This window comes from Oreochromis aureus, linkage group 8 (assembly GCF_013358895.1).
Source record: "Oreochromis aureus strain Israel breed Guangdong linkage group 8, ZZ_aureus, whole genome shotgun sequence".
Classification (NCBI taxonomy): Eukaryota; Metazoa; Chordata; class Actinopteri; order Cichliformes; family Cichlidae; genus Oreochromis; species Oreochromis aureus.
The window spans coordinates 3,380,851-3,407,627 of record NC_052949.1 but is presented as its reverse complement, the minus strand read 5'-3'; the positions used below and the strand labels follow the sequence as shown (position 1 = coordinate 3,407,627).

Sequence of the window (26,777 nt, the reverse complement as noted above, 5' to 3'; positions counted from 1 at the left end):
ATTATTAAAGCCACATTACCATCCCATTAGAGACATTTGCTAAATTAATCACTACACAATCCCTCGCTGATCTCTTTTTTGTCAGTTGACTGGCACCCAAAAAGACGTCCAGCTCACTGTTGACAAGACAGCTTGTTTTAAAGTGCTGATGAATTGTAGTGTGTTGTATTAATGAACGGCAGGTGGAGGTGATCAAAGTGCTGGCGCTCCGGCCTGTGTGCTCACTTGGCAGTTTGGTTTTGATTTGCCAAGAGACTGGGTGGAAGCTGCTAATGAGCCGGGAGCACATCGCTTCCTGTCTCGCCTTCCTTGCTCTTTCTTCTGCATCTCTCTCTTCATCATGTCTCTTGTTTCTTCCTCTTTTTGTTTCTCTGCATCCTCCCTCACCACCTGGGGTGACATGAGGACAAAGGCTGGAGCAGTAAAGGGAAGCTAAATTAGCAGGGCAGCTCTGCTCTAGTGATGTCCGGACAGAGGAAGGATAGTTTGGTACCCAGTCGCAGATTAGCCACTTGGGTTTTCGGTTGCATAACCAGCTAGGGAAAAAAAACTGACAAAAACTGTATCTTAAGCTCTTTTAGAACACTGCATGCTTTGGTTCTCTTCTAATTTAGTCCGATATATTGAGGAAGTGAAAACAAAGCCAAACAAAATGTAAATCATGAAGCTACCAAACAGGACACAAGCAGGAGTCTCCTGGCTGACAAACCTGTGCATTTTTTAACGACTGGCAATGACCACAAGAGGGTAGCTCCAAAATATTTATATAGTATATATTCCGGAATATATATCAAATATAATTTTTTTAATCACACATAAGTTTGGATTTTGGTAAGGCTTAAAAGTTGGTGGCTCAGCTGTGCTGGCAGGTAAACATTTAAGCCTCACCCGCCTTGATCTGTAGTCACGGGTTTTGGGTAGTGAATGAAAGAATGGGATCACAAATACAAGAGGTGGAAACAAGCTTTCTCCAAAGGATAGCTTCCAACTAACTTAGCAACAGGGTGAGGAGTTCAGTCACTCTGAGTAATCAGAGTAGAGCTGCTACTCCTCCACATCGAAAGGAGTCAATTGATGCGGTTCGGGCCCCTGACAAAGATTCCTCCTGGGCGAGGTGTGCCAGACATGCCCATCTGGGAGGTGGCCTCGGTGTAGACCCAGGACATGCTGGAGAGTATGCACCTTCAGTTCCCCTGAATAAGCTGGACGAGGTGATTGGAGAGAGGGAAGTCTGCACTTCTCTTAGGTTGCTGCCCCTATGCCCCGTCCCCAGGTAAAAGGAAGAAAAATGATGGTTGAACATCCAGCAGCTAAAATGCTCAAGTCAATTCTTCAAAATGTGGAAATTTCAGTGACTATGTCCATCGTTTATGTGCAGTGTAGAGCATTACTCAACCACGTCCCCTACCACCCAGCTCTTTGCACTCTTTAGAGCTTTAAAAGAGGACTGAAAGACTAAATTGCTGCATCTGGTTCATTAAAGTGCCTTAATGCATCTCTGCAACATCAGTAGTATCTAAAGGACATCTAAAGGGCAGTAGCAGACACCCTGGGATGAGATGGGATGTGTTTACTTCATTATGTACTAAGACCTTCAGGAGAAAAAAAATTATAACTCTCCACAGAAAAAGGAAAACTGTCCTTGCTTCAGCATGAAAGCAAACACTAAGCTAACCGATTTATCATCCTGTACTGTGTCCCTCATCATTCCAGTTGGGTGCAAACTCCAGTAATATCCTTTCATTTTGACTTTGCATGTCAAGCAATGGTTCAAAATGCTGCAATCAATGATTTTTAAAGTTATACACGGTCATAACCGTTCCCGGTTTGCGCTCTGAGATGTTGAGGTGACAAGGCCGGGGGAAAAAAACAGTAAGAGTGCTCCCGCTGCATTTTCTCCCCTCTATGCAGAATGAATGCTGGCTGAATTCAGATTGGAGCTGAAGCTCAGGGGAAATTCTGCCTTTGCTGGATCAGAAAAATGAGGGTTACACTGGGGTCAACAGCTTTTTTTCCCCTTAAGCTGAGCAGCATGAGATTTCAAGCAAGACACATTTGGAGGGACACCACTTGTGCATATTATGGAAGAATTTCCCTAAGAGATGGCCTTAGAATGTCACAAATGATGTTTTCATGTCCCTCTTTATGAGCCTTTATTATTGCTTTCATCTTGTTTTCTCTACCTCTGCTTCAAAAAGCGAGTGCTCATATTTCTGCTGCTGCCATCCAGCTGTGCAGCATGAGAGGCGATTCAAACCACTTCCCTCTGCAACACTAGGTAATTATTTGAGAGACAAATGAGGGGAAAATTATACAGTGAAATTTGCTGATGAATATTGAACCACAGGAAGGAATTTTTTTTGTCTTTCTGACCCGTCAGAATTACATTCTTCCCCACCGTTGCCTAATTGAGTTACTGATTGCATCTAGCCCCTGTTCCCATTTGTGAAAGCGTGCTATCCTTTAACAGTATATTGGCTGAAGTGGAGAAATATGCCTTAAAGGTCGACACAGTCCTCTAATATGTGTTGCAATGAATTAATCAACCAAAGGGTAATTGTTTCCTGGACCTTAAATTTGGCCATCTAAATTAACCTTAAATTGATTTAATGAGATGGATGTTATGCTACACAGTGCTCAGCCCACGGCAATGAGAAGACATGGGATAGATTTTAATTTGATGAATAGGAACAGAATGAGAGCATAAATTATGTGGATATACTACGATAATTTGCTCACACTCATCTCAAGCAAGAAATATAGAAGTGAGCTGGAGTTCTGGTGGAAGATAGTCAGGAATCATGAGGTCTTTGTGCTTACTATGGAATTAAACAATAATTAACAGGAATATTTCATGAATAACAGACACAGAAATATAAAAATCTACCTAAGAGCTGATGTATAGTAAAAGCGCTATAATTCAGTGCTTTAGAAAATAATATAAAAGAATGGGGGATGCTGCTGCTCTGTTGGCCTCATCGGAACATTACCATGAGAACGTGCTGGAGCAGTTTGCAGAAGACTGTGAGAAACCTGGGATCAGAATCTCTGCTGGAGAACATTTTGTGGCTCTCTCTGCACTGAGGGAAGACTTGTTAACCGGTGAAGTTCAGTTATTTCAAGGTCTTACACATGAGTGAGGAAAAGATGGAGCGTGAGCTGGACCGGTGCGGCATCAGCGGTGATGTAAATGTTCTACCAGAGAATCCTAGAGAAGACAGAGCTGAGCCGAGCTGAGCCAGAAGGCAAAGCTTTTGATCTACCAGTCGATTTGCGTTTGAACCCTCACATATGAAACTGTATTTTTGCCACTGGCTGTCCTCAGCCTTAAAGACAGACATCCAAAGGAGGCTTGAAGCTCCTGCTCTTTCATGTCAGGAGGTGACAGCTAAGCTGAGGTAGTTTGAACATCTGAATAGGACGTCTTCTCCATTTGGATCTCATCTCCATTTGCTGCCACCCCAAGCAGACTTTGTATGAGCAGAATAGTTTTAATGAGGTCATCTTTTATAAGGCTCATAATATTAATCCTGTTTTGTTGAACAATCCTGCTCTATGTCCAACCTGTGCTAAGAAGTATGTGAAAAACCAGAGTAATGATGATTTTAAAGTAGATTTTAATGACAGGCACAGACGCATAAAGTGAATAGAATGCAGGTCTGCTGATTTTAAATCAGCTGTACTGCAGGAAACAATAAAAGAAGCCAAAGGGCTGTTTTTCCTCATGCTTCCAGCAGGTTTTGTGTCTGAGCACAGACCTGAGCGAGTACAATCCCTGCCAAATGCTGCATTTGAATGGCAGAGACCTTATATGGACAAAGGGGAACCGGAACTGCAGGAGCCTCCTATTTTTTTGCTCACAACCATGCCCATATTTAGTATACGGAAGAAGGATAATGTCATTTTCATCGATACTGACATCACCGGCAAACCATGTTTGGGCTGTGGCTCGCGCGCCGTACTCCGTCTCTCCTCCTCCTTCAAAGCAGCTCCAGCCGATGCGTTTCACTTAATCTATTTTTAGAAATGTGTGCAGAGTCGGCGTGTTCTCCCAGGGCTGCCTGAGCTCCCACATCAAAGCGGGGGCGTTCGCAGACACAGAGCGTAGTGAAAGCGGAGAGGATGAGTGGGATGACACTCCACTCTGCAGTCATGGAGTATCTCGTCTCTCCTCGCAGGGAGTCATGCAGCAGAGCGGTTGTTCAAACTCTGACAGCATCGCGTAAATTAAGAACAAGTGAATGAAGCACAGCGATGCATCATTTCCTCTTCCTGTGCCAGTTTCTTATGTGTTGTTTAGCACATATGACACCACACGGTCCATCTCTCCATAAATGAGTGTCCCCGTGTGGAGATGTGTGTCAGTTTATTTTAAGGCTGCAGGAGTGGATAATAATCATGTAATGTTTTCTTGCTTTTTAGTCAGTTTGATTATGGCCTGCTCTGGCATGTGAGGGTGTATGCTTGTACAATAAGTCTATTTATGAGTATGTGTTTGTGTGTTGGCAGCTCAAGTCTACTATTAAACTGTTCCCATGTCTCCGCAGCTGCTTTTTAACTGACACACAAAGCTGCCAAAGTGTTTAGTTTAAAAAACACTGTGGTGAGCATCTCTGTGTTAGAACTTCTTTTGCAGTTTGACACATTCATATACCTCTGCTGTTAATAACTGGTGCTGAAAAATGGGTTGAAAAGCAGATTGAGGCTTTATTATGAAACATGCATTAGTCCTTATTACATTTTTTTGTAACGCTATTCACGGGTAAAGGCTGGATTAGTTCAGCGACTCACGCTCAAACAGTAGAGGCGGTCTCCCACTGATCGCAGCTTCAGCTTCAGCTTCACTCAGCATATTGAACCCATGATCACTTCTGATGCATCCATCAGTGTGTGAACATCCATATACTCGATATAAACTGCTGTATGTCAAGGATAAACGTCTTGTATGAAGAGATGATAATGGCTTTTGGTGTAAAATGCTTAAAGTAGGCAGTAAGGAGAAGAAAACCATGACACTATTTTACCACGTGTCACCAGACACGTGGTTTTTGGTGTATGCTTTAGCATGTGAGCTGACACACCAAATCTAGAACATAAAAAAACTCAACAAACTATGTGTAAAGAAGCACAGATTTAAGGATATTTCAAGGCTTACATTTTGCTTTTTTATAATATAAGTCATTTTTTGGTGATAGTGCCAGAAACAGAACAGCAAACCCATTTAGAAGCTGGACTTCTTTAGGTTTTTAAGATGTTCTGCCTCTCATCTAAGAGGCTTCTTCAGCTCTAAAGAGGTAAAACATCTTTTTGGGATCTCAAGGCTACCATGAAATGGATAACTGGGAATATACACAGACAGAAGTTTCAGTTAGGAACAAGTTCCTTCGCCAGACTGATGCCAGGCTGTCTGCACAAGGAGTCCTACAGCACTTATGGTACTGGTTGGAAGTTGCTGCCACTTGGGGTAAGGTGCAGGTTGCCTTTTAAATCAAACCACTAATTTTCCTATCAACAAACAAGCAATTTTCAATGCCTTAATCTAACCAAGTGGTTTTTATGGCTGACTTACCTGTGACTTAGCCCACCTCCACCCTTTCAGCCTCCTCAAGTGGACTCTGCAGACCAACTTAGGACAGGCAACCAGTATTGCCAAGGTGCCACTGCTAAAAAATGCCTCATGCTTAACGATTAGGCACAAACGCCATCTGACAAAGTGGATTTCACCATTTACAATTACAGGGCAAGAAAAACTATCACAGACTGCAAACGTCAGCCTCAAAGATAAATTCACAATTTCATTAAAACATCAGATCTTCCATAAACACGGCACTTATTGTAACTTAAAGCTGTTTAATAATGTCTGTTATGATCAACTTTCATTCCCACTTTTATTTAAGAGGAACGGCAGTGATCCATTTAGCCTGGATAAGATCAGCGTTGCTAATGTGTGAGCCAATTCATCAACAGTCCAGTGCTTTTTCCATCCCACATTACATTTTTCTCTTTGACCATCAAGGTCAATTTCTCAACCCGACTCCACTCCCCCTCCTCATTTCACCCTGTCACATGCAACTCTCCATCCTCTGCTCATGTGCTAATGCCATTAGCTGCTGTTCATCTTAACACGCTGTGATTAATTACATTGTTTCAGAGAGTACAGTCGGAGGTGGCGGAGCCTTTCTGCCAGATTTCACTTTGAGAGTTCAAGCAGTCTGTAGTCCGGCCCTGTTACTTCAGCTCCACGGCGCCAACACATTTTCTCCTCAACAAAACCCAATTAAAGGAACAATTACAAGTTGGACGATTTTACAAATCTGCCTTCATTCCTCATTAATTATGAAGTGTGTGGTAAAGGCCTGGATGAGTGATTATCCCCAGCAAACACGCACAGAAACTCACACACACAGTTTTGCTTATCTGGGATTCTGTGCTCGTGGCTCCGGTCACAGCTACAGACATGTGCCAGCTGAGGAAATTTAGTTCAGTCACACATACACGCAAACACACAAAACCAAATGCACAACCCTTGTTATCTGTTAATTAATAAGCTGGCAGGCTTGGGAGTTTTTCCACATTATGCAGCAACAATGGTGCTCAGTGTTTCCTCCGGCTTCTTCTGGAGCAAAACCAGCAAAACCGGCAAAAGGAGGCTGTTTACTTTATAACGTATCACTGAATTGGTCTAATGAGAAAAATTGGATAATTATCTCTCATCGCCCGCTCATGTATTTTTAATAATTCAGTATTTCCAGAACGCGTTCATATTTGTCTACTACTATTACAGAAAAGAAAATCCCATTGAGACACTGTCATCTATGGATTAACCAGGAGAACTTTGATATAAGTTGCACACTTCATACCGAGTGACTGCAGAATCATCCACAAACTACATTTTTCTTCTGTTTTCATCAGGTAATTCAATGAAGCTGTGAGGCTTAACACAAGTAATGGAATATGCTAAAGAATCCACAAAAGCAATAAACGCCGTCAGAACGACTCCCCCTCTGCTCTGCACAGACCACAGCCGCTCTGAGCGCTGCTGATATGCAGAGACGGCATCAATCCATTCTGCTCAGCCTAGTCTGTCATTTCACTGGAGGAGGGAGGGAGGTTCTGCTGAGTTGTTAAAGGGCTGCTGAGTCATGGTTAGGCTGCTAGAAAAAGAAACTGAAAAAGAAACACAAACATGCAGACAAAAAGACTACAGAAGCACAGTCGTGGAAGACAGAGAGCATGAGAGGCAAACAGAAGAGCAACCAAGCTGATGGAAATGGGGATGCAGAGATGGATGATGGGATGTCCTGTTAAGGAGTTTGCACACAAAGTCAAACATTTGCATTTTTTAAAAATTCATCTCTAATGCATGAAAAGCATTCATGTGTACTGCATATTTGCATATTTACACAATAAGTGAATCCTACAAACAGTTGCAAAACACTGTGAGGAACATTTTGGGAGGAATATTTACTCATGATGAAAATATTCTTGGTGTGCAAAGGCCTTTCCTCCTACTTTTAAATGGCTTTAATGATTTATATTTAAAGTTAGTCACCGGCTTGTATGTTTAAACATTCACCCCAAAACAGTGTGATATGAAAATGATTCAAACTAGATAAAAAAAATCATGGAGGCAAAACAGAATAGATAAAGAAAAGAGCTTTTCATATTGGAGCTCTACCCGGTATTTACTCAAAGAGAGAAGGAGAGGAAAAGCGAAAAGATGAAGCTCCAGAAGAAATGCGAGGAAGCCCCCCAAAAAGGTCCTCACATGAATAATGGATGCAGCTTTTATATCCTCCTCAGTCGCCTCAGATATCTCTGTTTCACACTCCTCTAACCATCTCTTCATCCTTTCTTCCTCCTCTCCTCTGCTGATTCAGGACACGCCTGCTATCTTACATCACATCAAGGTGAAGGAAAGAAGAAGCCTCCGTGATCACAGACTAACAAAGACTCTGCACACGCCCCAGCATGTGACCTGGTCTACAATTATAATACTGCTGTCCTGCTTCATACAGCTGCTATCAGCTAGTTCTCGTCAAACACCAGTTATCACTATAGCTGCGTCTATACCAAACAGAACCAGAGCTGATCCAACCGAAACCAGACGACACGCTGCGTGAGAGCAAAGGGAGCTGGGAAATTTTTATCCTGACAACTTGCTCGAAGCGCCATTCAAAACAGGAAGATTTTTTATTAGCACTGTAAATATATTGAGGGCTTATTATGAATAGAAAGCAAATCCACCTCACCATGTGCGCTCTTGTGAATACCAAATGCCAAACAAATTTGTAAATTTATTACTCGCTCACAGCGGTGCAATAAAAAAGCGACTGGAAAGCCTTTATCTTTCCTGAATGTGAGGAAACAAGGGATTAACCAAATGGGCAAGCTGTGACAATCATGCAGAATTAATTCTTCTTGAAGCAGAATGTGTTTCACTATATGAATTGGAGGTGATAATGTATCAAATAAGCTCTGAAGTGCAGGAAAAGACAGACTAACGCTCATCTTTAAGATTTACACACCGTTCTGAAGCACTTATATGCTAGAAACACATCCGTGAGTGTGTGTTTGGGTGTGTGTGTCCAATTTCAGGTTGGTCATCAGCTGCTTCTGCCCTACAGCACGATCCCATCCACCATCTGCTTGTGTAACCCCCCTGTACCCCATCAAGGGTGCTACTGCCACTACAAGGACTCACCAAGATCCTTAGAGCCTTGACTTTCGCTGGCCATCTCGCCCATCCGCACCAGAGCGTCGAAGTAGCCCTTTGCAGCATATGTGACACCTGGAAACATGGAAGCATTGGGCATCAGATCAAGGGTGCGGAGTTGAAATGATGTCTTCTTCAGCTCTGCAACCATCCCCTACAACCCTCCCCTCCCCCAGAGAGGTAAGGTTGGGAGAGCGACAGGCGGAAATGGAGACCAGGTGGGAAAAGAAAAAGCTCTATGGAGGCAACTACAGGAAACAGAAATCTCAAGACTGCCAGGTTAAAAAGCAAAGCAAAACCTTTCACCACAAACTACTTTGGAAAAATCCATTTTAAAGGATTAGTTTATCCAAATTACAAGAAAATTATGAAAAAAAAAACATTTTATTTGTTCATCTTTCCTTTTCTAATCAGTTTTAAAGGATTTTTTTTTTTTGGCCAAAGGCAAAGTGAATAACATTCAGGTAACAGGTTTCCTATATTCAGCCATAACAGACCAACAGCTGCTGCGCAGAGTAAACTGAAACTGAATCACTGAATTTCCAAATTGTGTGAGAGAATTTCCTCTCTTCTACTTATTTGACTTTTTTATTTCTTATTTACCTCATTTATTATTACTTTCCTCTTTTATAATTTACCAGGAGAAACATTTTTAATGCTTAAAAAATGTAATTTTGTTTTATGTTGCACAAAGATCAAAGGTTCTTTTTAAGGTCATAAAGGGAAAAAAAGGTTTCTCTGTTCTGGGCTATATATTGACAACAAGTTTGTTTCTTTTAAATTGTTTCCTCACATCATACAGCAAACCTATGTTTAAAATGTGAAAACAATGCAGTTTTCAAGTAGACATCACATTGCAGTAAACCGACAACCCGACAAATCCTGCATTTTACTGATCTAATTTTTAGGTTTATAGATTTTTAATCGTCATTTTATCATCGTCATCTGATACGATCTCTGATTGGAGTAGGCAACACTCAGAGGGCTCATATTGTGTGGAAATAGAGTCATGTGACGCGCAAAAGCACACACAGAGCGGATTTTTGGAGAGAGCCACAGAATCATTTTTATGTCTGCTACTTTTGTTTATTTGATTTTTTTTCTGGATACAGTTCCAAAACTAAATCATCCATCAGTTACCCTGACCTGTCATCCTGTCATCACATTCAGGTGAAATATCACCTCCCATTTAAACTGGCCTAGTTTATGAGAGAGAAGAGTCTGGTGATGTTTTGTCTCCAGATGCACAACATTGTAGTGATGAAGACTTTGAAGATCTGTCTCCTAGTAGCTCATCTGTCCCTCGGTTATTCACTCAGCCAGAGTCAAAGGAGTTAGTCCAGGCTCAGTGAGAAAAGCCTCTCGGCTCCAGGAACCATCGTGACAAGGATCTTATTCCAATTTTTGAAAATGATGATGACTTTGTCTATTGTGTCGATGTTGAAGTTTTTATTGTTTATTTTATTGTTTATTTTTGGGTTGTGAGTGTGATACAGATGAGTGGAGCATGTTCAAAACTCAGCCTAAAATATGTCCTACTGCATGAAGGCACTTTGCATCCGTCCCAAAAGGTCATTCTGTGTATTTATTTATGAAACTACACCAGCTGCGTTGGAGAAGCTGAAATACAATCAGCACAAATGAAACATATATGAAAAAATATAAAATATGAATATTTATATTGGGGGTTTTTTTATTCAGTGCCATGTAAAACGAATAACGTGAGGGCATTTTAAACATTGTTTACTAAAACCTGTTTGAATCTGCTCAATAATGCCGTAACGAACTACAAATAGAAAAAAGAAAGCTAATGGAACTTGTAACTTATATGCAGCCGCTTGAGATTAATCTTAAAACAATCCAAAGCCAATTTCCTAGTTGTCTCAATAAAGGCATGAGGCACCAAACGGTAAGTTGAATAGATACAAATTTTCTTCAGGGCGATTATCAGTGTGTGAAGTTATGATTTTATGTGACGTGTCACCCTCGCTTGTCCAAGACAAATTTCTCCCCAGGGAGACAATAAGGACTAATCTAATCTAATCTCATCTAATTTAATCTAGACCAGCAGAGTAATGTTTCTTCTCTATTTTAATAAACTAGCTGATTGAGTTAAATTACTTTTGGTGGTTCAAAACTCCAAGTTTGTCCTTCAGATACAGGTTATAAATGTTTTAGTCTAATCAAATTAACAGTTATGAATCTGGACCCTCAGATTTTGATTTAAACCCAAATGCTGTAACAGTGCAGAAATAGTAAGTAAAAGCACCAAGTACGTGAACAATAGGTTTGCTTTTTTGAATATGTGCCATTTGATGCACTTGAAATTTACATTACGACAGACAATAAAAATGATTTGCATGGCATAAGCAGAAAAAATAAGTATTCTCATAATTTGGATGAACTAAAGCTTTAAAATCCTAATGGCACCTCACATCTTTACAACCCCATACATAATAATATGCTGACAAACCCTTTCACAGCAGTGATGTGTAAGCACTCTACAATTCAAATACTGTCAACCATTATTCTCTGCAGTGTATCGCCACAGAAGCCGGGGACACGAGCTGAGACACGGCGGTGACTCAGGGCTTAGAAATGAGGGCAAGACAGCCTCAGGCAGCGGTGACGGTGAATTAAAGCAGGTCAGGGGTTAGCTACACAGGGAGTGAAAGTCATGATGACAGAGGACACATGCCCAGTCAGGATATACATATGGATGAGCGCTGAGTTTATTACAGGGCCGTCATGTTGATGAGTGTGTTTTGAACTGCCAGAGAAGGTTCATGCAGAATCCCAGAGAGAGAGCAGGAAAATGACAAGTATTCATATCTCCGCATGGAAAACAATGAAAATCTATTCACATCTAGAAGTCCGTGGAGACACTGAGCTATGCAAGTTATTGTTCTGCAAATTAAGACAGCGTCTGGCTTCTCAGTCTGGACAAGCACTTAACAATTTCATTTCTTCAGTAAGACAATTTTATGAGGGCTTCTTTATGAAAACCATGAATAAAAAGCCACAAAAGTCTTTACACAGCAGTGCAACCCTCCTCCGTAAGCTATGACAGTGACAGGCCAAGACCCTTTTCCGGCTTCTCTGAAGCCTGGCTTGAGTTAAGCTTAGGTAGGATATGAGTGGATGCGAAAGCAAGGGGATGGAGGTAAGGCTAAGACGGCTGGGTGAGCAAGGCTAATTTAATCGATGTGCAGAGAAATCTCAGCCGGGAGGAGAGCAGACCCAGGTGAGGCCGGATTAGCTCCAGGGAATGCTTTGCTTGTCTATCAGCTGGAAAGTGACAGAGAGGCACAGAAGCAGGAGGAAAAATAAAGAAGAAGAGAAGAAGAAGAAGGCAGAGGACAAGGAAAAGGAGGACCTGCCTGTAAAGAGGATTAGAACAGTGATATAAAGCCAATCCAGAGCAGAGCAGATGAAACATCAACAAGGTTTAAATCAGCTGAGGTTGATGACACGTGACTCATGTTAATGTCATCAATTTCAAAATCAAGCTTTCCACAACCTCAATCAAGTCTCCTCTCACATTCCTCCACAGAAAGCAGACAAATCTGATTCAGCTCAAAATACACCCAAACATCTCGGTTATAAATGGGCTAAATTTGGAAAAAGACAGCTCTTGATTACAGCTTCAAATAATCTTCTGTTTTATGGTAACTGAACCAAACAAGCAGTTTAAAGATAAACTGAAGTTACTAGTTTTTAATTAACTGCTTTTGAAGAAAAGGTTGGCCATTACTAAATCACAGAGCCATCAGTAGACACATCTTTGTACTCTTGTAAGCTTAAATGTTCCACTGAGACCAACGATTTTTCAGTGATGTCACCAAACAAGACTGAAATCTCAGTCTCAGCTGAACATAGCCCAGTTTTAACCGAGACGTCTTCCTTTTATTTGATTTCACACATGTGCTCTCCTCTTTCTCCACAAGCACAGCATGTTCCAGCCGCACAGCTCCCACATTTCTGCTGCAGCCCTGCACCACGCTGCAATTAAGATTTTAATAAAGAGAGAATTTGGCTGAGCGCGACATCCCAAACCACACCGCCCTCATCGAGCCCAGAAAGCAGACAGTCGGCTTCCTTCCTGCATCATTCTGGTCCTCTCAGTCCGCGGGGATGTCAAGCTGCCGCCCCAGTTCTAGTACGGGGAGGGGCTGCACTGGCATTTTTCCTATGACAATAGATGCTTGCTGGGTGCCCAGCCCCACTCTAAACTCTGCCTCTGTGCCGCTGCTTGGCATTGATGAAGTGTAATCCCCACTCAGAGAGTCGCAGGGCTATTTTTAGCCTTATCTATCAGACTAGAGTGAGGCCTTCTTTATTGTTCTTGCGGGCTGCCGAGTCTTCCCTGCATTTCCTCTCTGAGCACACAAAGGAGAGTCCAGCTCGAAACTGCACACAGCATACCAAGCAAGTCTGCGCCATCATTGAAAATATGATACGACCCCGATAACCTCCTCTTTCTCCTCCTCCTCCTCCCTCCACAGAGTGACATCTAAGAGCAGAGCTGGAAGGTTTTCTTATCAATAAATGAGCTCAACATGGTTGGAGGCGTGTGTTATCTAAAGACATATACTGTACAAGGCATCAGTACAAGCGTTATCGGCCTGACCCGGAGGCATGAAATCTCTTTATCCATGCTGACTGCGTAGCTTTAATTAATCAAAGTTTGTGAAGTTAAAGAATAAGCCACTGGACATTCTCCAGGATAACAATAACTGCTGAGAATTTCTGAATTTCTGTTTTTGTGAACATTTGTCTCACAGTCTTTTCCTTCTACCTTCTCCTTTTTTTCAAAACATTTTTTTACCCAGTCTTGTCCTGAATACCGGCTCTGCTCGTTCTCATTTCTTGGGCCTCATGGGGTGGGGGTACCGTTATTCTCACGACTCTCCCTGTTCTACTTTGCATTGGCTAATGCTCCACTTAGCTCCCTCTGGACATTTCCTGTGTTTTGTCTTTGACCTTGACTGAGTTTATACCTCAGTTTCACACACCTCCCTACTCTTTGCCCCCCACGCACACACAATCACACACAAACACACCAGTACAAACCTCAAAAAGCAATGACAAAGGACAAAAAGGTAAAGACGGACGTTAAAGAGAATGATGAAAGGAACTGCTGGTGGACAGAAAGGAGGAAGACACCACAGTGGAACAATCACAGGACATCACAGCACAATACTGAACGTCTGAATAAGATCTAGGCACAAACTAGTGTGTGTAGTTTAAAAGCTTCTGATGGGGATTGTAAGCTTGGCATCAACAACACTCTTAACATGAATATCTGAGCCATCGTCACCCTAAAGCTAACCAGACTCGAGGTAAATCAAGACGATACAGAAGCAGCGCCAAGTGTCGGGTCAGCTGGCCCTCTGCCTGGACGACTGGAGGAACGAGAGACAGACGAAGACAGACGGTAAACAAGAAATGGTTGGTGTACTCACTGGTGAGCGCCTTCTCATAGCTTTTTGCCATGGCTATGAAGTTCCGTAAGCACGGGTTAAACTGCTCCATGATGGACTGGAAAAGGAGGGAGAAAAAAGAGAAGGTATGTTTGGTTAGAAGCAGGAAAGATACGATACAAACACCGACATGAGCTACAGTGACAGAGCTCTGCTCTTTACTGGGGCATGAGCACACACACACACACACACACACACACACACACACACACACACACACACACACACACTCGTAGACAGAGTCAACTGAGCCAACCACGAGGAAAAGGAGAGCAGAGGATTCATTTCAGGACGCCGAGCCTCACGATGAGGATGGATGGATGAAATAGAGGGAAAGAGTCACTGAGGGAGGGCTTATATTTGTATGTTTGTGTGTGGTGCTTTTTCCCCTCAGCTCCCCTGCTGTATGAATTAAAAATAAAACCTGGTTTTGGCCGCTGAATCCTTCAGCTCAGCAGCAGACCTGGACCCAGTGCCATTTCCCTCTGTCTCCCTAACACTTGCTGAACTCTGGCACACTGCTCCTGCTAATTGCTTTTGTGGCCAAAAATAACACAAAATTTCTAACTTTTCACCGGCGGTCATCAAGTCTCAGAGGTCAGTACCAGAAATTCAGACAAATGAAATCAAGACAATTATCTTTGGACCCAAAAAGCCCCACTCATACATTTAATTAAATTGAATAAGCTTATACCATCTACAGCTTGCAGGACATCAATAATACTTTTTCAAATAAAATATTTATTAAAACTACAAAGAAAGTTTTCTAAAATAAAATAAATAAAAATGAATGATTCCTTATGGTGCCATATACAGCCAGCAAACATTTTGAATTTTTTTCCACTTTCAAATAGTGAAATATTTATTCACTTATGGGTAATTTTCAGGTTAACCTGTTAAAATCTACGGTGTCATCTGCAACTCTTCTAGGGCTAGGCTTGGGTTTTATTTAGCCACATACCAAATAGGAAAACTTTCACAAGTTAGAAAATGTTAACTTCTAAATGAAGCCTCACACATTAACAATGTTTCCAAGCAAACAAATCAAAGCAGTCGTGGCTGTTAACCCAACCGAAAACCCTAGAGGGTCAGTATTGGATATTAAGAGGTTAATGTCCAGTACTTTAGCTGCTCTTTGTGTTCAGCGTTAATCATCCTGATCACAGACGGTACGGAGGGTTTACCAAAGCTTCTTTAGCTGGAAGAAGTTGCCTGCTGCTGGAAATGAGATTGATGAGAGCGGTGATAGTGAACCAGAACAGTAAAACTGCTTAACGCTTCGCAGCTCTGAGGCGCTGCGGGGCAAGGCGATAACTCTCACATTACAAATCGCTTTTTCCATCATTATTACAAAATACAGAGAACACTAACACTGAAACTAAGCACCCCAATCTTTGCTTATATGTTCTTGTACAGCACAGCACTTCATTTTTTATTCAATGAAGCATTAAACAGAATAGGCAAATAAAAGTCAAATTCTGTAGATATCTGCTAAACGGAGTGGGGGAGATTAAGTCAAACATCAAGAACAGCAAAGTGGGTGAAGACAGATCGCGTGTTTAGATGAATTTGCTGATTATTGCCTGTGAAACATTCAGCAACATAACACACTGCTCTGGGAGATTGGCAGCAGGGAGAAAACGTCACAGCTGGAGCTGCATTAATAGAGAAGACAGGCAAAATACTGCAACAAGCTGGTAATACTATGACTAAAAATGAGCAACGCTGTGACTTAAAGCACAGTGAAAAACTGCCAATATCCAGTTCAGACTACTCCCCAACAGATATACACATAAAACAGTACATGAATCCAAATCTCCTTCCTTCATGACAGATGGCCAAGCATTGGTCAGCAATGCACAAGCAATGGAGTGCATCCACAATGAGAACAAACAAACAGAGGCCCGAGGCCTTGTTAGGAAGTGAAGAAAAAGTCAAGAACAAATGTGTAATGAGTTTTACTGTCTGTCTCTGCAGTGACTCAGCCTCCCCCTCAATCCAAGCTGCCCTTTCACTCTCGCTGCATCTCCGGCCAAACCCAGCAATTTAAAAAGCAGAAATGTTCTCTCTGCAACTTTCTTTTCAAACTTGCCAGAGAGGCAGCACGGATGGAAGCAGAGGGAAGGTAAAGGGAGTGAGGGATGAGCAGCATCTAACAAACAGCCTTAATCGAAGCCCTCATGACTATGATCCAAATCCTAGAAAGTGCAAAAAGCACTTAAGTAAATCAGTTATAGCACACTGACTGATGAGGTGAATAGAACATCATTCATGTCTTAACAATCAAAGCCTGTTGGAAGTTCAGTAAACAGTTTCTAAAGTCAGCGTGTTCAATGGAGATGATGAGAGAGAAATAATAAATACAAAAGGCCCACGCTAATTTTGGTATTTTCAGATAGTAGAAACATTTTTGTAGTTCTCTAGTCGCTCAAGGACACGCCCCAGACTTTCCATGTGAGCACTGCAGGAACTACAAACTGCAAAAACTGCCTGGAGTGTACATAGCTCCCGTTAGACCATTAAAGCGGGCTGTTACTTCCATGTAAGTACCCCAAAACTAGTAAGACACAAGGCCAAAGTTTGCAGGGTTTCTAGTGTGCTTGAAGCATCTGAAAAGGTCCTCTGCAAACATCCCTTCGCCACATACCACAGGGCACCTTGGTCTTGTAGAGTGCACGGTGAATCTGGCAGGCATGCTAAGGACCAACAGATTCTGAGAACAGCGGTCCTGATGCGTTTAATCAGTGAATTTAGAAGCATATCACTGTTTGATATTGGCTTACGACTTCAGTTGAGGCAGTAAGGATGCTTGTGTGTTTTTCAAAGTGCCTGAAGGAAGAAGCACAAAGGGACAGAGCAGACAGAATAATGAGTATTCTGCAAAGGAAGAGTAGGGTACGTGCACATTTGATGGATGCCTTTTTTTCCAAGTCAGCCTGCTACACGGGACGCCTGCTCATGCCCACCGGCTGACGCAGAATAGTCACCTTGGTTCACAAACCTCTCCATGATTTCAAAGAAAGGGAAGCAGGAAGTAGGACAGGACGACACAGGGGTGCAAGAAAAATAGGCTGACTGCCCGGTGAGTGAGATGAGCTTCAAGGTGCGCAAATGAGATGAGGTTGGTTTAGTTTGGCACCGGAGAAGAGTTAGAGGAGTGGGACATGCAGGGAAATGGACTGAAACTAAATGCATAAAAGTATTTTCGGCTTTGCAAGGTTCTGGGTCCAAAACTGGTTTTGCATGTGATCAGAAGCCCCCTGCTGTGGATACTGACATTGCTGCAATGCTACAATATGATGTCATAAATGCTTTGTGTGTGTGCACATGCACATAAAGAAAAAAAGCTGTTGGTGGTGTTTCTTTGTGACTTTCCTGGCAAAAACAAACCTAATTATATCCAGATTCCCTCTTGCCCCTCTCCCATCTCTGGGTGCATTTTCTGTTATGCAAGGCGTCGGCTGCTGAACAAACCCAGTACGGAGAAACACTCCTAGCAGCGGTAATCATCGCCATGGCTGTACCACCAGTTGGCAGGAAGAAAGGAACGATCAACAAAAGAATATAAATAGATGATGGAAAGCGGCCTGGATCTCATGTCTAAATAAACAGAGCGAGGAACGGGGAACGACTGTGTGAAGAGGTGTGTGTCTGTGTGTGCACTGTGTATGCGTTTGCATGAGTGTCACTGTGTGAGCTGCGTTATGTAATCACTGTCAGACAGGTCCAGCTTCATGTGTTGCATTCCTGATTCTTGATGTGATGCTTCGTATTAAAATACCTTTACTATTTCCTATGCACAACTTACTGACACATTCAGCTGCACACTAGAAACAGTCATTGTGACCACTGTGTTCACTGTTAGCATGGAGAAATAATAAAACAGAACCTTGCAAAGGAAAAGCTCTTTGCTTTGATAGGTCAAATTATTTTATATATTTTCTCTTATGCAGCCACTCAGTTTCTCTCTGGTCTGAAGCGAGCTGTTTAAGAGCTGAAAAACTGTCCGAAACCAAGCAGCAACTTTGAGCTTTAGCTTCACAAAGATTACATGTTGAAATACTGAAATTTGGTTATTTGGAGGAAAATGAAGAAAAATCTAGTAACACCCGTCCTTCCTATTACTAGTATATATTTGGAATACATGTTGTGGATTAATAGAATACATAGTACAACATCTAAGAAATAAAATTTCTGTATATTGCCGAGAGTTTGAAGAGACACTATTGTCATGCCAAGTCTACCATAAAGGCTATTAATGAGGCAAACAAGTCAGTACTGACAAGAGAATTTATTTAATGTAGACAAAAAAAGAACAAGAAGAACCAAAAATGACTATATGCAATGGATTCAAGGTAGTCAAAATCTAAGCTTATATTCGAAATGCAGGGAACTGAGATCCAAATCACATTTTTAATTCAATTCTATTTTATTTATATAGCACCAAATCACAACGGTCGCCTCAAGTCACTTTATAATTTATGGTGAAGAACAAGATGGCCCCCTATTAGCATCACTATGGTGACAGTGGGAAGGAAAAACTCCCTTTTAACAGAAAGAAACCTCCGGCAGAACCAGGCTCAGGGAGGGGCGGGGCCATCATAATAACTAATGATTAAATGCAGAGTGATGTATGACCACAAAGAGAGTGAAAAGAGGTGAGTGACTGTTTTATTTTCTTATGTTTTTATATGTGGCACTAAAATCTAACACAGGTCTGATTTTCAGCAGTGTGATATCAGTCAAATCTGAATTCATACAAGATTTATGTCACCCACCTGACCCAAGTGCCTTTCTGACAGAGTGAGCGTCTGAGTGATATCGACAGATTAGTGTAGTTACAAGTGGACTTTCACACCACCCCGGCTTCAACTGCACACCCACCAAAAACCTCTATACACAACCAGATACACTCAAATAGTTATGCCAGAAATCCTGACTTTAAGTAATCTGATTACATCTAAATTTTCCATTTATGTTTGTTACTTAACCACAGTGTAGAAAATTAACTCAATGGTCAAATTAAATTTACTTGATAAGTTGCTTAATTATATGAATAACTAAACCTTCAGTTGTATATATTTTAGTAGCATTTTACTCCAAGAATCTTTTTTGTGTGCGTATTGCATTGGGTGCATTTTTCATTTTAATGAAAGTTGCTGACTGCAGTCTTGAAGTCAAACATCTGTGCAGAGGAACAGCAGCATACTTCACTGAATACCAATTCAGCACCAGTTTTAAGTTCTTAACCTTTTCCAAGTTCAGTTTGGTCCATGCTGGAGTTCTACAACTTTGCCCTTCACACACACACAAACCAGGTTACAACTGTGAATAATGTAAAGAGCAGAGACTCTCGGCCGGCACCAAACAGTCAGTCGTTATCAATGCAATAAACATGCCATAATTTGCGAGTTCTCCCCTGGTCACAACACGCTCATGCGGTTTAGGGGATAATCTAATAGGATCATTAATTTGCCCGGTCTTTGCTTAATCCACACTCAATCAGCTGAGATTGTTCCTTCAGCAACAGGGACTGAGGCTGATTAGCATTCCACTGAATGAAAGACCATATTTAACTGCCTGCATGGGAAATGAGAAGGATTACAGAGCAAACGTTGCTTTGTCTCACTTTGCCCGTTTGCTCCGGTCACGTGTTTTAATTGACTCACTAATCACTCTTACCAATTAAGCGTCAAAACTCCACAACAATACACGGATTGTCTTATCACGTTGCAGCTTTGGGGGAACACAAGTGAATATTATCTCTTGGTTGAAATTTTAAGCATATCTTCAAGAAAAAGTTGAAAAATTGTCATCAAGACACAAGCGATCTGCTCTCTTCAGATCACGATACTTAGATGACGAGTTTTTAATCAATCATTTATGGACTTTGAGTGTCACTGAGGCAGCAGTTTTTTTAATGTGACAAGAGCAGACTAAATGCCAAAGAGGAGCTAATCTACCGTGAAGCACATTGCTGATCCCAGAGTGAAGATAGAAACGCTAAGCAAATAATTAGCTGACTAAAGAGCAAAATGGAATTAACCTTTAGGAGGGCAAAGTCTGGCCAAGAGATAGTAACTGTAGCAACACGAGGCATATTTAAGAAGAAAACAAATGTTCATAGAATTAAAAGTAAAAAGAAGAGAAAATTAAACTTTGCCGAGTGCACAGCAACCCCATCTACGACAAATAACTGATGCATTAATAGATCAAATGAATTATCAATCCAATAGAGACAGAGTACTGGAAGCACGTGAGCATCCTCATGCAATCTCACGCAGACTACGCACATGACTTTAGAGCAGTGCGATCCATCTCCCTGACATGTTATCGGTCTGTTCGGTGACTGAAATATTTATCTTCCCCCACATCTCACCAGCACTTGGTGGGGCAGATGTTCATCCTGGAAGCATCCGAGTGTGGCAGATTGACTGTTTGTGTGCGTGCGCAAAAGCACAACTCTGGAACAACCTTCTGTTTGCACCACTTTAATGGTCCTGTGTGTGTGTGTGTGTGTGTGTGTGTGTGTGTTCACAGAGCACTGTGCTGGCAGGAAGGACTGGCTGTTTGCAATTTCTGCAAGGGAAATGAGGATTTGGGCCTGTGAGTGTTTTTGTTAAGGGTTTTTTTTCCTCGTGTGTGTGTGTGTATTGTTTGCAGTTTGTGAAAACCTGACAATTAATCCATTTATCTCATCCTCTGAGGTTTGACAGAGAGCCGCACCAGGCATTCATAACTAAACAGAGTGTGGGTCTATCTGCCAAACTAAGCATCGCATGAGCATTTTCTGTCCTGACAGCTTTATGATTAAGCTCCGGTTGTGGTTAGGACAGTAAAAATAATTGGTAACCACCGGAAAAACATGTTGGCTTAAAGAAACCAAGGTCAAATGTTGGTATGAGTTGGGATGAAAACTGCAAAACAGCCAATTTGGTTATTGGAGACTCGGTTTAGCTTTTCACCACCACAAAAATGAGCTCACTAGAGACCAAGCATATTTACCTGACATTACCTGAAGAGCTGAAGAGCAATCGTAATTTAAAATAAAAGGAAAACAGTACAGAATCAGGAGTCTTCCACTTTGAGCTTGATGAAATGATCAGCTGTTTCAGGTGATAAATGATGAGTCTGAAACCAAAGTCAGCTGATTTCACTGCATCTTCGGCTCCAGCCTCCCTGCGAACCTGAACTGGAGGAGATTCTGAGAAGATTTCTCAAATCCTCCATTATCATTTTATTTTGTTTTTGTGTAGTTGGAAACAAAACGTGTGTTTAGTAAACACCACCCTGGCCACAGGTACACTGGGATTTTTGGCGTACCTTGTTTTCAATTTAACATCTTGTTTGAAAGGTGTGATTTGCAGCTTCATCCTGTGAGAGACACTGGCCCTGTTAATTAAAAGGAAAGAAAACATAACAAATGTTGAACTGATAATGAAAAGAGCTTCCTTTGTGAGCTGGAAAGGTTCTTCAATGTTTTGCTTCGCGGTTTGTCAAAAAGCTTCTAAATTCTGAAGTTTTTGAAATTCAGTTAAAATGGATTATTTTGTTCTCTCTCTGAGCCTTCTTCTTTTGTTTACATGAAGTTTTTATTCGAAAGGTTAAAAAAGCAACTATCCAAAAATCCCAGCACACTGCAATGTGTAAAAATACAACCCAAATCCGCTGATATTTTACTTTTAACTGTTGCCATGGCCATAACAGATTGCTATTATGATGAGAAGGAGATTGAATAGGTTGCAGCTAGCCCTCAAAGCCAAGGTTAATAGATCCATCAGAGCAACATCGCAGGGCACGGACACCACGTCCCATGACAGATGAGTGATTTGGAACAGAGGCACAGGTTATACAAGCTATTAATAACAGAACAAGGGGCGGCACAAACACTTAGAGCCCACACATGCCTTTGTGAATCCTTATCCCAAGTTAATTTAGGTGGTAACGACCCAAAGCTCTGTCCCTGGTAAATGCTTTAAAATCATGAGTCCTCTCTAATTTGTTAAGATTTTATTTCGTTTGATCACTCAAGGGAGGAAGGCAAGGAAGCAGGAAAGAAAGATGCTGAACAAGGTCAAAATAAATAAAGGAGAAAAGAAACTAGGAAGAGAAGCAGAGAAACAGAAACCTTCTAAAAAACAACATCTAAGTAGTGCACCTACTTCAAAAGACTTACTATCTGATACATGCCTCCCACCCAGGTATGGATGGGGAAACACTTGAGAGAACAAAGGAAAGAAAACAAGCAGCGTTAAGAACATTGTGACCTAGCTGCCTTCATCAGCGATGGTGTAGAGAAGCCAGTCTACGTGTGTGTGTGTGAGCATATATGTGTGTGTGAGCATGTGTCACTTGGTGGCAGGAGACGAGAACGTGGGGTGAGTCAGAGCCTACATAAACAGCAGCAGGTTCATATCATGTCGTGGCGTAAATTACTGTAAAGCCAAGACAGCCATGTGGCACCATTAGAACCTGCTGCGGTGCTGGCTGCCAAACAGATTAACCAGCGAGAGGAGATCTGGCAACCCCAACGAGGACGGAGAGGCAAGGACGCACCAGGTGGAGACCGAAACAGACACTCTACAAAAAAATGCAAAAATAAATGAGTGAATGCCACCAGCCTCAAGTTATTTACTGTTGGGTGATCAGGAAGCCCCAAAACTTGCTTTAATTATCATTCTTAAAAAATTAAAATAAACGGTTTCCAAGATGGACCAGCAGACTAGACTGGCACCTGCAGTAATGTAGGTATTGTATTGTACTGTTGGCATGAAGAAAGCTGAACTGGTGCTTCTATCATCTAACCCTCAACTGGGTAGTGACCAATAGAATAAGGTCATAGATGCAGGGCTGCTGGGCTCTGCAGCGTGTGAGGGACTGCATGGACCTACTCAGGGTTTACACTACAATGCATCAACTGTGCAAGCACTTGGCGTGGATTTCAAGCCAACTTCAAATAATAATAACAGAAATATCTACTCAGCCATCATGTCTGTGTCTGCGAACCCGAGCAAGGTTTTACAGATGTCAGAAAGAGCCAGCTCAGAGGTTGTGTGTGATTTTAAGAAGAAGGAAAAAGACGTCCATATCTGATGTGCAGCTTGGGAGTTTTGGGGGGGAACCATCCTCAGTGTATTTGTATTATTCTTATTTTAAAACACCATTATGGCAAAAGCAGTGTTTTTATTGCTTATTTTAATGACCTTGACTTTTCCCACCCATTCTACCTTACAAAGGAAATAACACTAACATCATATTTTGACCACAACTAAAGCAGAGATGGAACAGTGCGCAGGTCGGTTTCATAAAAATATTATCTTAAAGAAAACCTTTGTTTCTCTGTCACGTGACAAAATGCACTTGAAACAAAAGTTTCAACTGTGTTTCTGAAAGAGAAAGCTCCTGGATAACAACCACAAAAACATCAAACTGTCAACAGTTGATAAGGAAAGTTTCCACTTTGTTCTCCCGTCTGGGTGGGATACAAAATGTAACCAGATTAAACACACACAGGAAAGGTCATCTGCTCTATGTGGTTGCCATGGAAATAGGGAGGGCTCATGCGGCGCTGGTGTGTATTTGATTACAGTCACACGTCAAGGTGACCTCCTGTCATCAAGTTTTACTGTGCGTGTGTGAGCGTGAGCATGACTTCTCTTCATATCCTGCTGTTTCTCATGGCATCAGCTGGGGTAGAAACATTCCCAGACATGGTACAGACGGGGGTTTGTTGTCACCACATGACATTTTTAGCACCATGGTCATTGTGTTTATTTTAACATATTAGGTCTCCGTTTGTGCGCTGGTAATGACTCAGACATTTCTTTGGTAGAAGCTGCTTTCTATCCATCCTGCTGTTCTGTTTTTTGTGTGTACTTTATCACAAAGTCCCACTGATAACCACAGAGAGGTCTTTATTCTCAGGGTGGAAACGTTCCAAATGGCAGGAATCTGATTAAAATGGATGCTGGCATCACCTCAGGTGCTTTAGTGTCTCTTGTGAACATTTGAACAAATCAGATAACCGGGAGTACGCCAAGCGCTCTATAATGAGGAGACAAGCATTTCAAGTCCACTTGCTCCTAATGTGAAAGTTCAAACCGAAGTAATAAAAATGATGAGAGTTTGGGTCCAATTCAGCTGCATGTTTCACCTGGACGCTCATTACCTGTGCCAAGGAAGTTCAGTTTGTCTGTTTCTCTGTTTGTCTGAAGGATTACTCAGACAGGTATGAATGGATTTGAATGATAACATTACCAGAAGCCGGGGCTTGCCCAACATAGAAGGGATTATTTGTTTTTAGTGTCAAAATCAGATCTGGATCTGTCCAGGAATTTTTACTATGAAGACATGAGAATTGATTGGACAATTCACATTATATCTTCACAAACACATAAAAAATTTAAATAACAAAAACTAGGAGACATCCTCTCAATGTTCAGGAAAATATCACATCTGGATCCACATCTCTTTCTGGATCCAGTGACTCAGTTCATGCATGGTGTGGAGGGAATGCTCAGCCTTGGTGGAGGTTATTGAATGCAGCTCATACAGATGCCTGCAGGCAGCCCTTAAGCAGATTGTGGAGACAGAGAAACCAACAAATATCACCCCCAAAGGGTAAAACTAACAAAGAACAGTAAGGTTAGAGAATACACCTTACTGCATTCACTGTATTTTGTAATTTTCAAGGGTTGGATGGAGAAAAGTGCGGCCATGGTTTCAGTCTTGTTTGTTTGTCCGTGTGTTACACTACAAGACATTCAGAAGGAAAAAGTAGTAATACATTTTAATTAAATCTGGTTGAGCCTTGGGACACCGGCCAAAACACAAGTGATGAGTTTTTTGTTTCAGATCCAGGAACCATTGAAGTATTTTTTTCAAATTATGAATTAGATCATATTCTTATATAGCTGCTTTTACCCCCATACCATTTCCAGATACAAAGATGAATTCTGATATGTTGTTAATCTGTTACTTAGCACTAATTAGCAGGTGTCTGTTCAGCTGTATGTGTATGTTGCATCCAAGCTTTCTGACCTTAGCGGATAAGTTAGCTCTCCAACCTCTCATCCAGCAGTTCTCCCAGCAGTCTGCCAGACCGAGTACAAAGGAAATTTTACCACTTTCTTAAACAAAATCTAGGAATCTGTTAAATTTACTTAGATTACACTCATATATCGAAAAAGGCTACCTTTGATTTGGTGCTCTCTCGTGGTTATAGCCTACATTAGTGTAATGGCTTCAGATGCGGACTGGTTGTAGCTGCTGAGCGCATCAGTGCTTCTGCTGGTTATGTAACATAATCACTGTATGTTGTGCCATAAATACAAAATACAACATATTTTATGTAGATTGACGCGTCTAATTATTTTGGACAAAGAACATAAATAAAACTTTAAGTCCAACACAAACTGAACTGAGAAGCCTTCTCACTGAAGACCGTGCTGCTGATCATCCATCACATATCAACAAACATATATACAGAGGGGTATTTTAGAGCTCCTAATCACCAAAGCTTTCAAGCATGCGACGCACTGCACAAAAGAAGCAGTGCATAACATTGCTGCTAATGTGAAGAAAGCAATTAGCAGTCCCCTACTGCATTCTATACAGTATGTGGGAGTGATGAGCTGATATATATGCATCGTTATGTACCGTTAGTGCTTTGCTGCTGTCCCTTATTATTTGTTTCCAGAAAATGGACGTTATTTGCCTCTGCTCAGCCAGTGTGACAATCACGGTGCTAAAGCCGCCCTGCTTCAGCGCACTCAGGAGACAGAAATACAGCGCCGATATGCCGTGTGTGTGTGTGCGCATGTGCACGTGAATGTGAATGTGTGTGAAGTCAGCCAATTTCCCTTTCAGATGAGCTCTTATCTGTGTGCAGGCAAGCAGCGGGAGAGTCAGCGCCCCCTATTCCACAGATGCAGCTTTGGAAGGAGTCTGGAGTGAGGGAGGGGTGAACTTCCGGCAGCCATATATGGAAGTGCTGGAATCTCCCCCCTTCCGTGACAGGGCAACCCATTTTTTATTCACCTCACGTTCGGCTCATACCACAGGAAAGCTGACGGGGTGGTAGGAGAGGCGAGAACGAGGAGGTGAGGGAGAGAGGAGGGGTGATGGAAAGAGAGGGAGTCTCCACGGCTGCCGTGTTGAAGGAAGGAGATCATCATCGTCATCGCCTCACAGTGACGCATCTGATACAGCCGATGCACCAGTTGTTCTCAGATTTACACGTGAACGAATGCATGTTCACGCGATCACATATGTTCCCACAAAGTATTCATGAACACCGTAAACGAGGTCAGGCTTTAAACCTGAAAATGACGGGAGAAGATTCATCATGGCAACGCTTCCTCCGCAAGGGTACAACATATGAAAGCGTATCAGCACATGTGTGATGCCAAGATGTGCCGTTTATCTCAAAGGAGACTGTGTGTGTGTGTGTTAGTCACGAAACGATGAGATAACGATACGTTTCTGCTTTTTAATCCCCGTAAGCACATCTTCATCCCCTCTCTTCTTCTCTCAACCTCAAATTTCACTTTAAAAGCCACTCTAGAGCAACATCTCCA

General features: G+C 41.8%; 1 protein-coding gene across 8 annotated transcripts in view; it reads right to left on the bottom strand.

Moving 5' to 3' along the window:
• Positions 1-26,777, bottom strand: part of baiap2b (BAR/IMD domain containing adaptor protein 2b) — a 76,137-nt gene that overhangs the window by 36,873 nt on the left and 12,487 nt on the right. For 7 of the 8 annotated variants that reach the window (XR_005614071.1, XR_005614070.1, XM_039616377.1 and 4 more), the window contains exons 2-3: positions 14,182-14,257; positions 8,705-8,791 (exon numbers count right to left, since the gene is read on the bottom strand). Coding sequence is in view for 6 of the 8 variants with exons in the window: in XM_039616377.1 (XP_039472311.1) it covers positions 8,705-8,791; positions 14,182-14,257 (163 nt within the window). In the remaining 2 variants the exon portion in view is untranslated. The remainder of the gene's footprint in view (positions 1-8,704; positions 8,792-14,181; positions 14,258-26,777) is intronic. The other variant, XM_039616379.1, reaches the window with a different exon arrangement.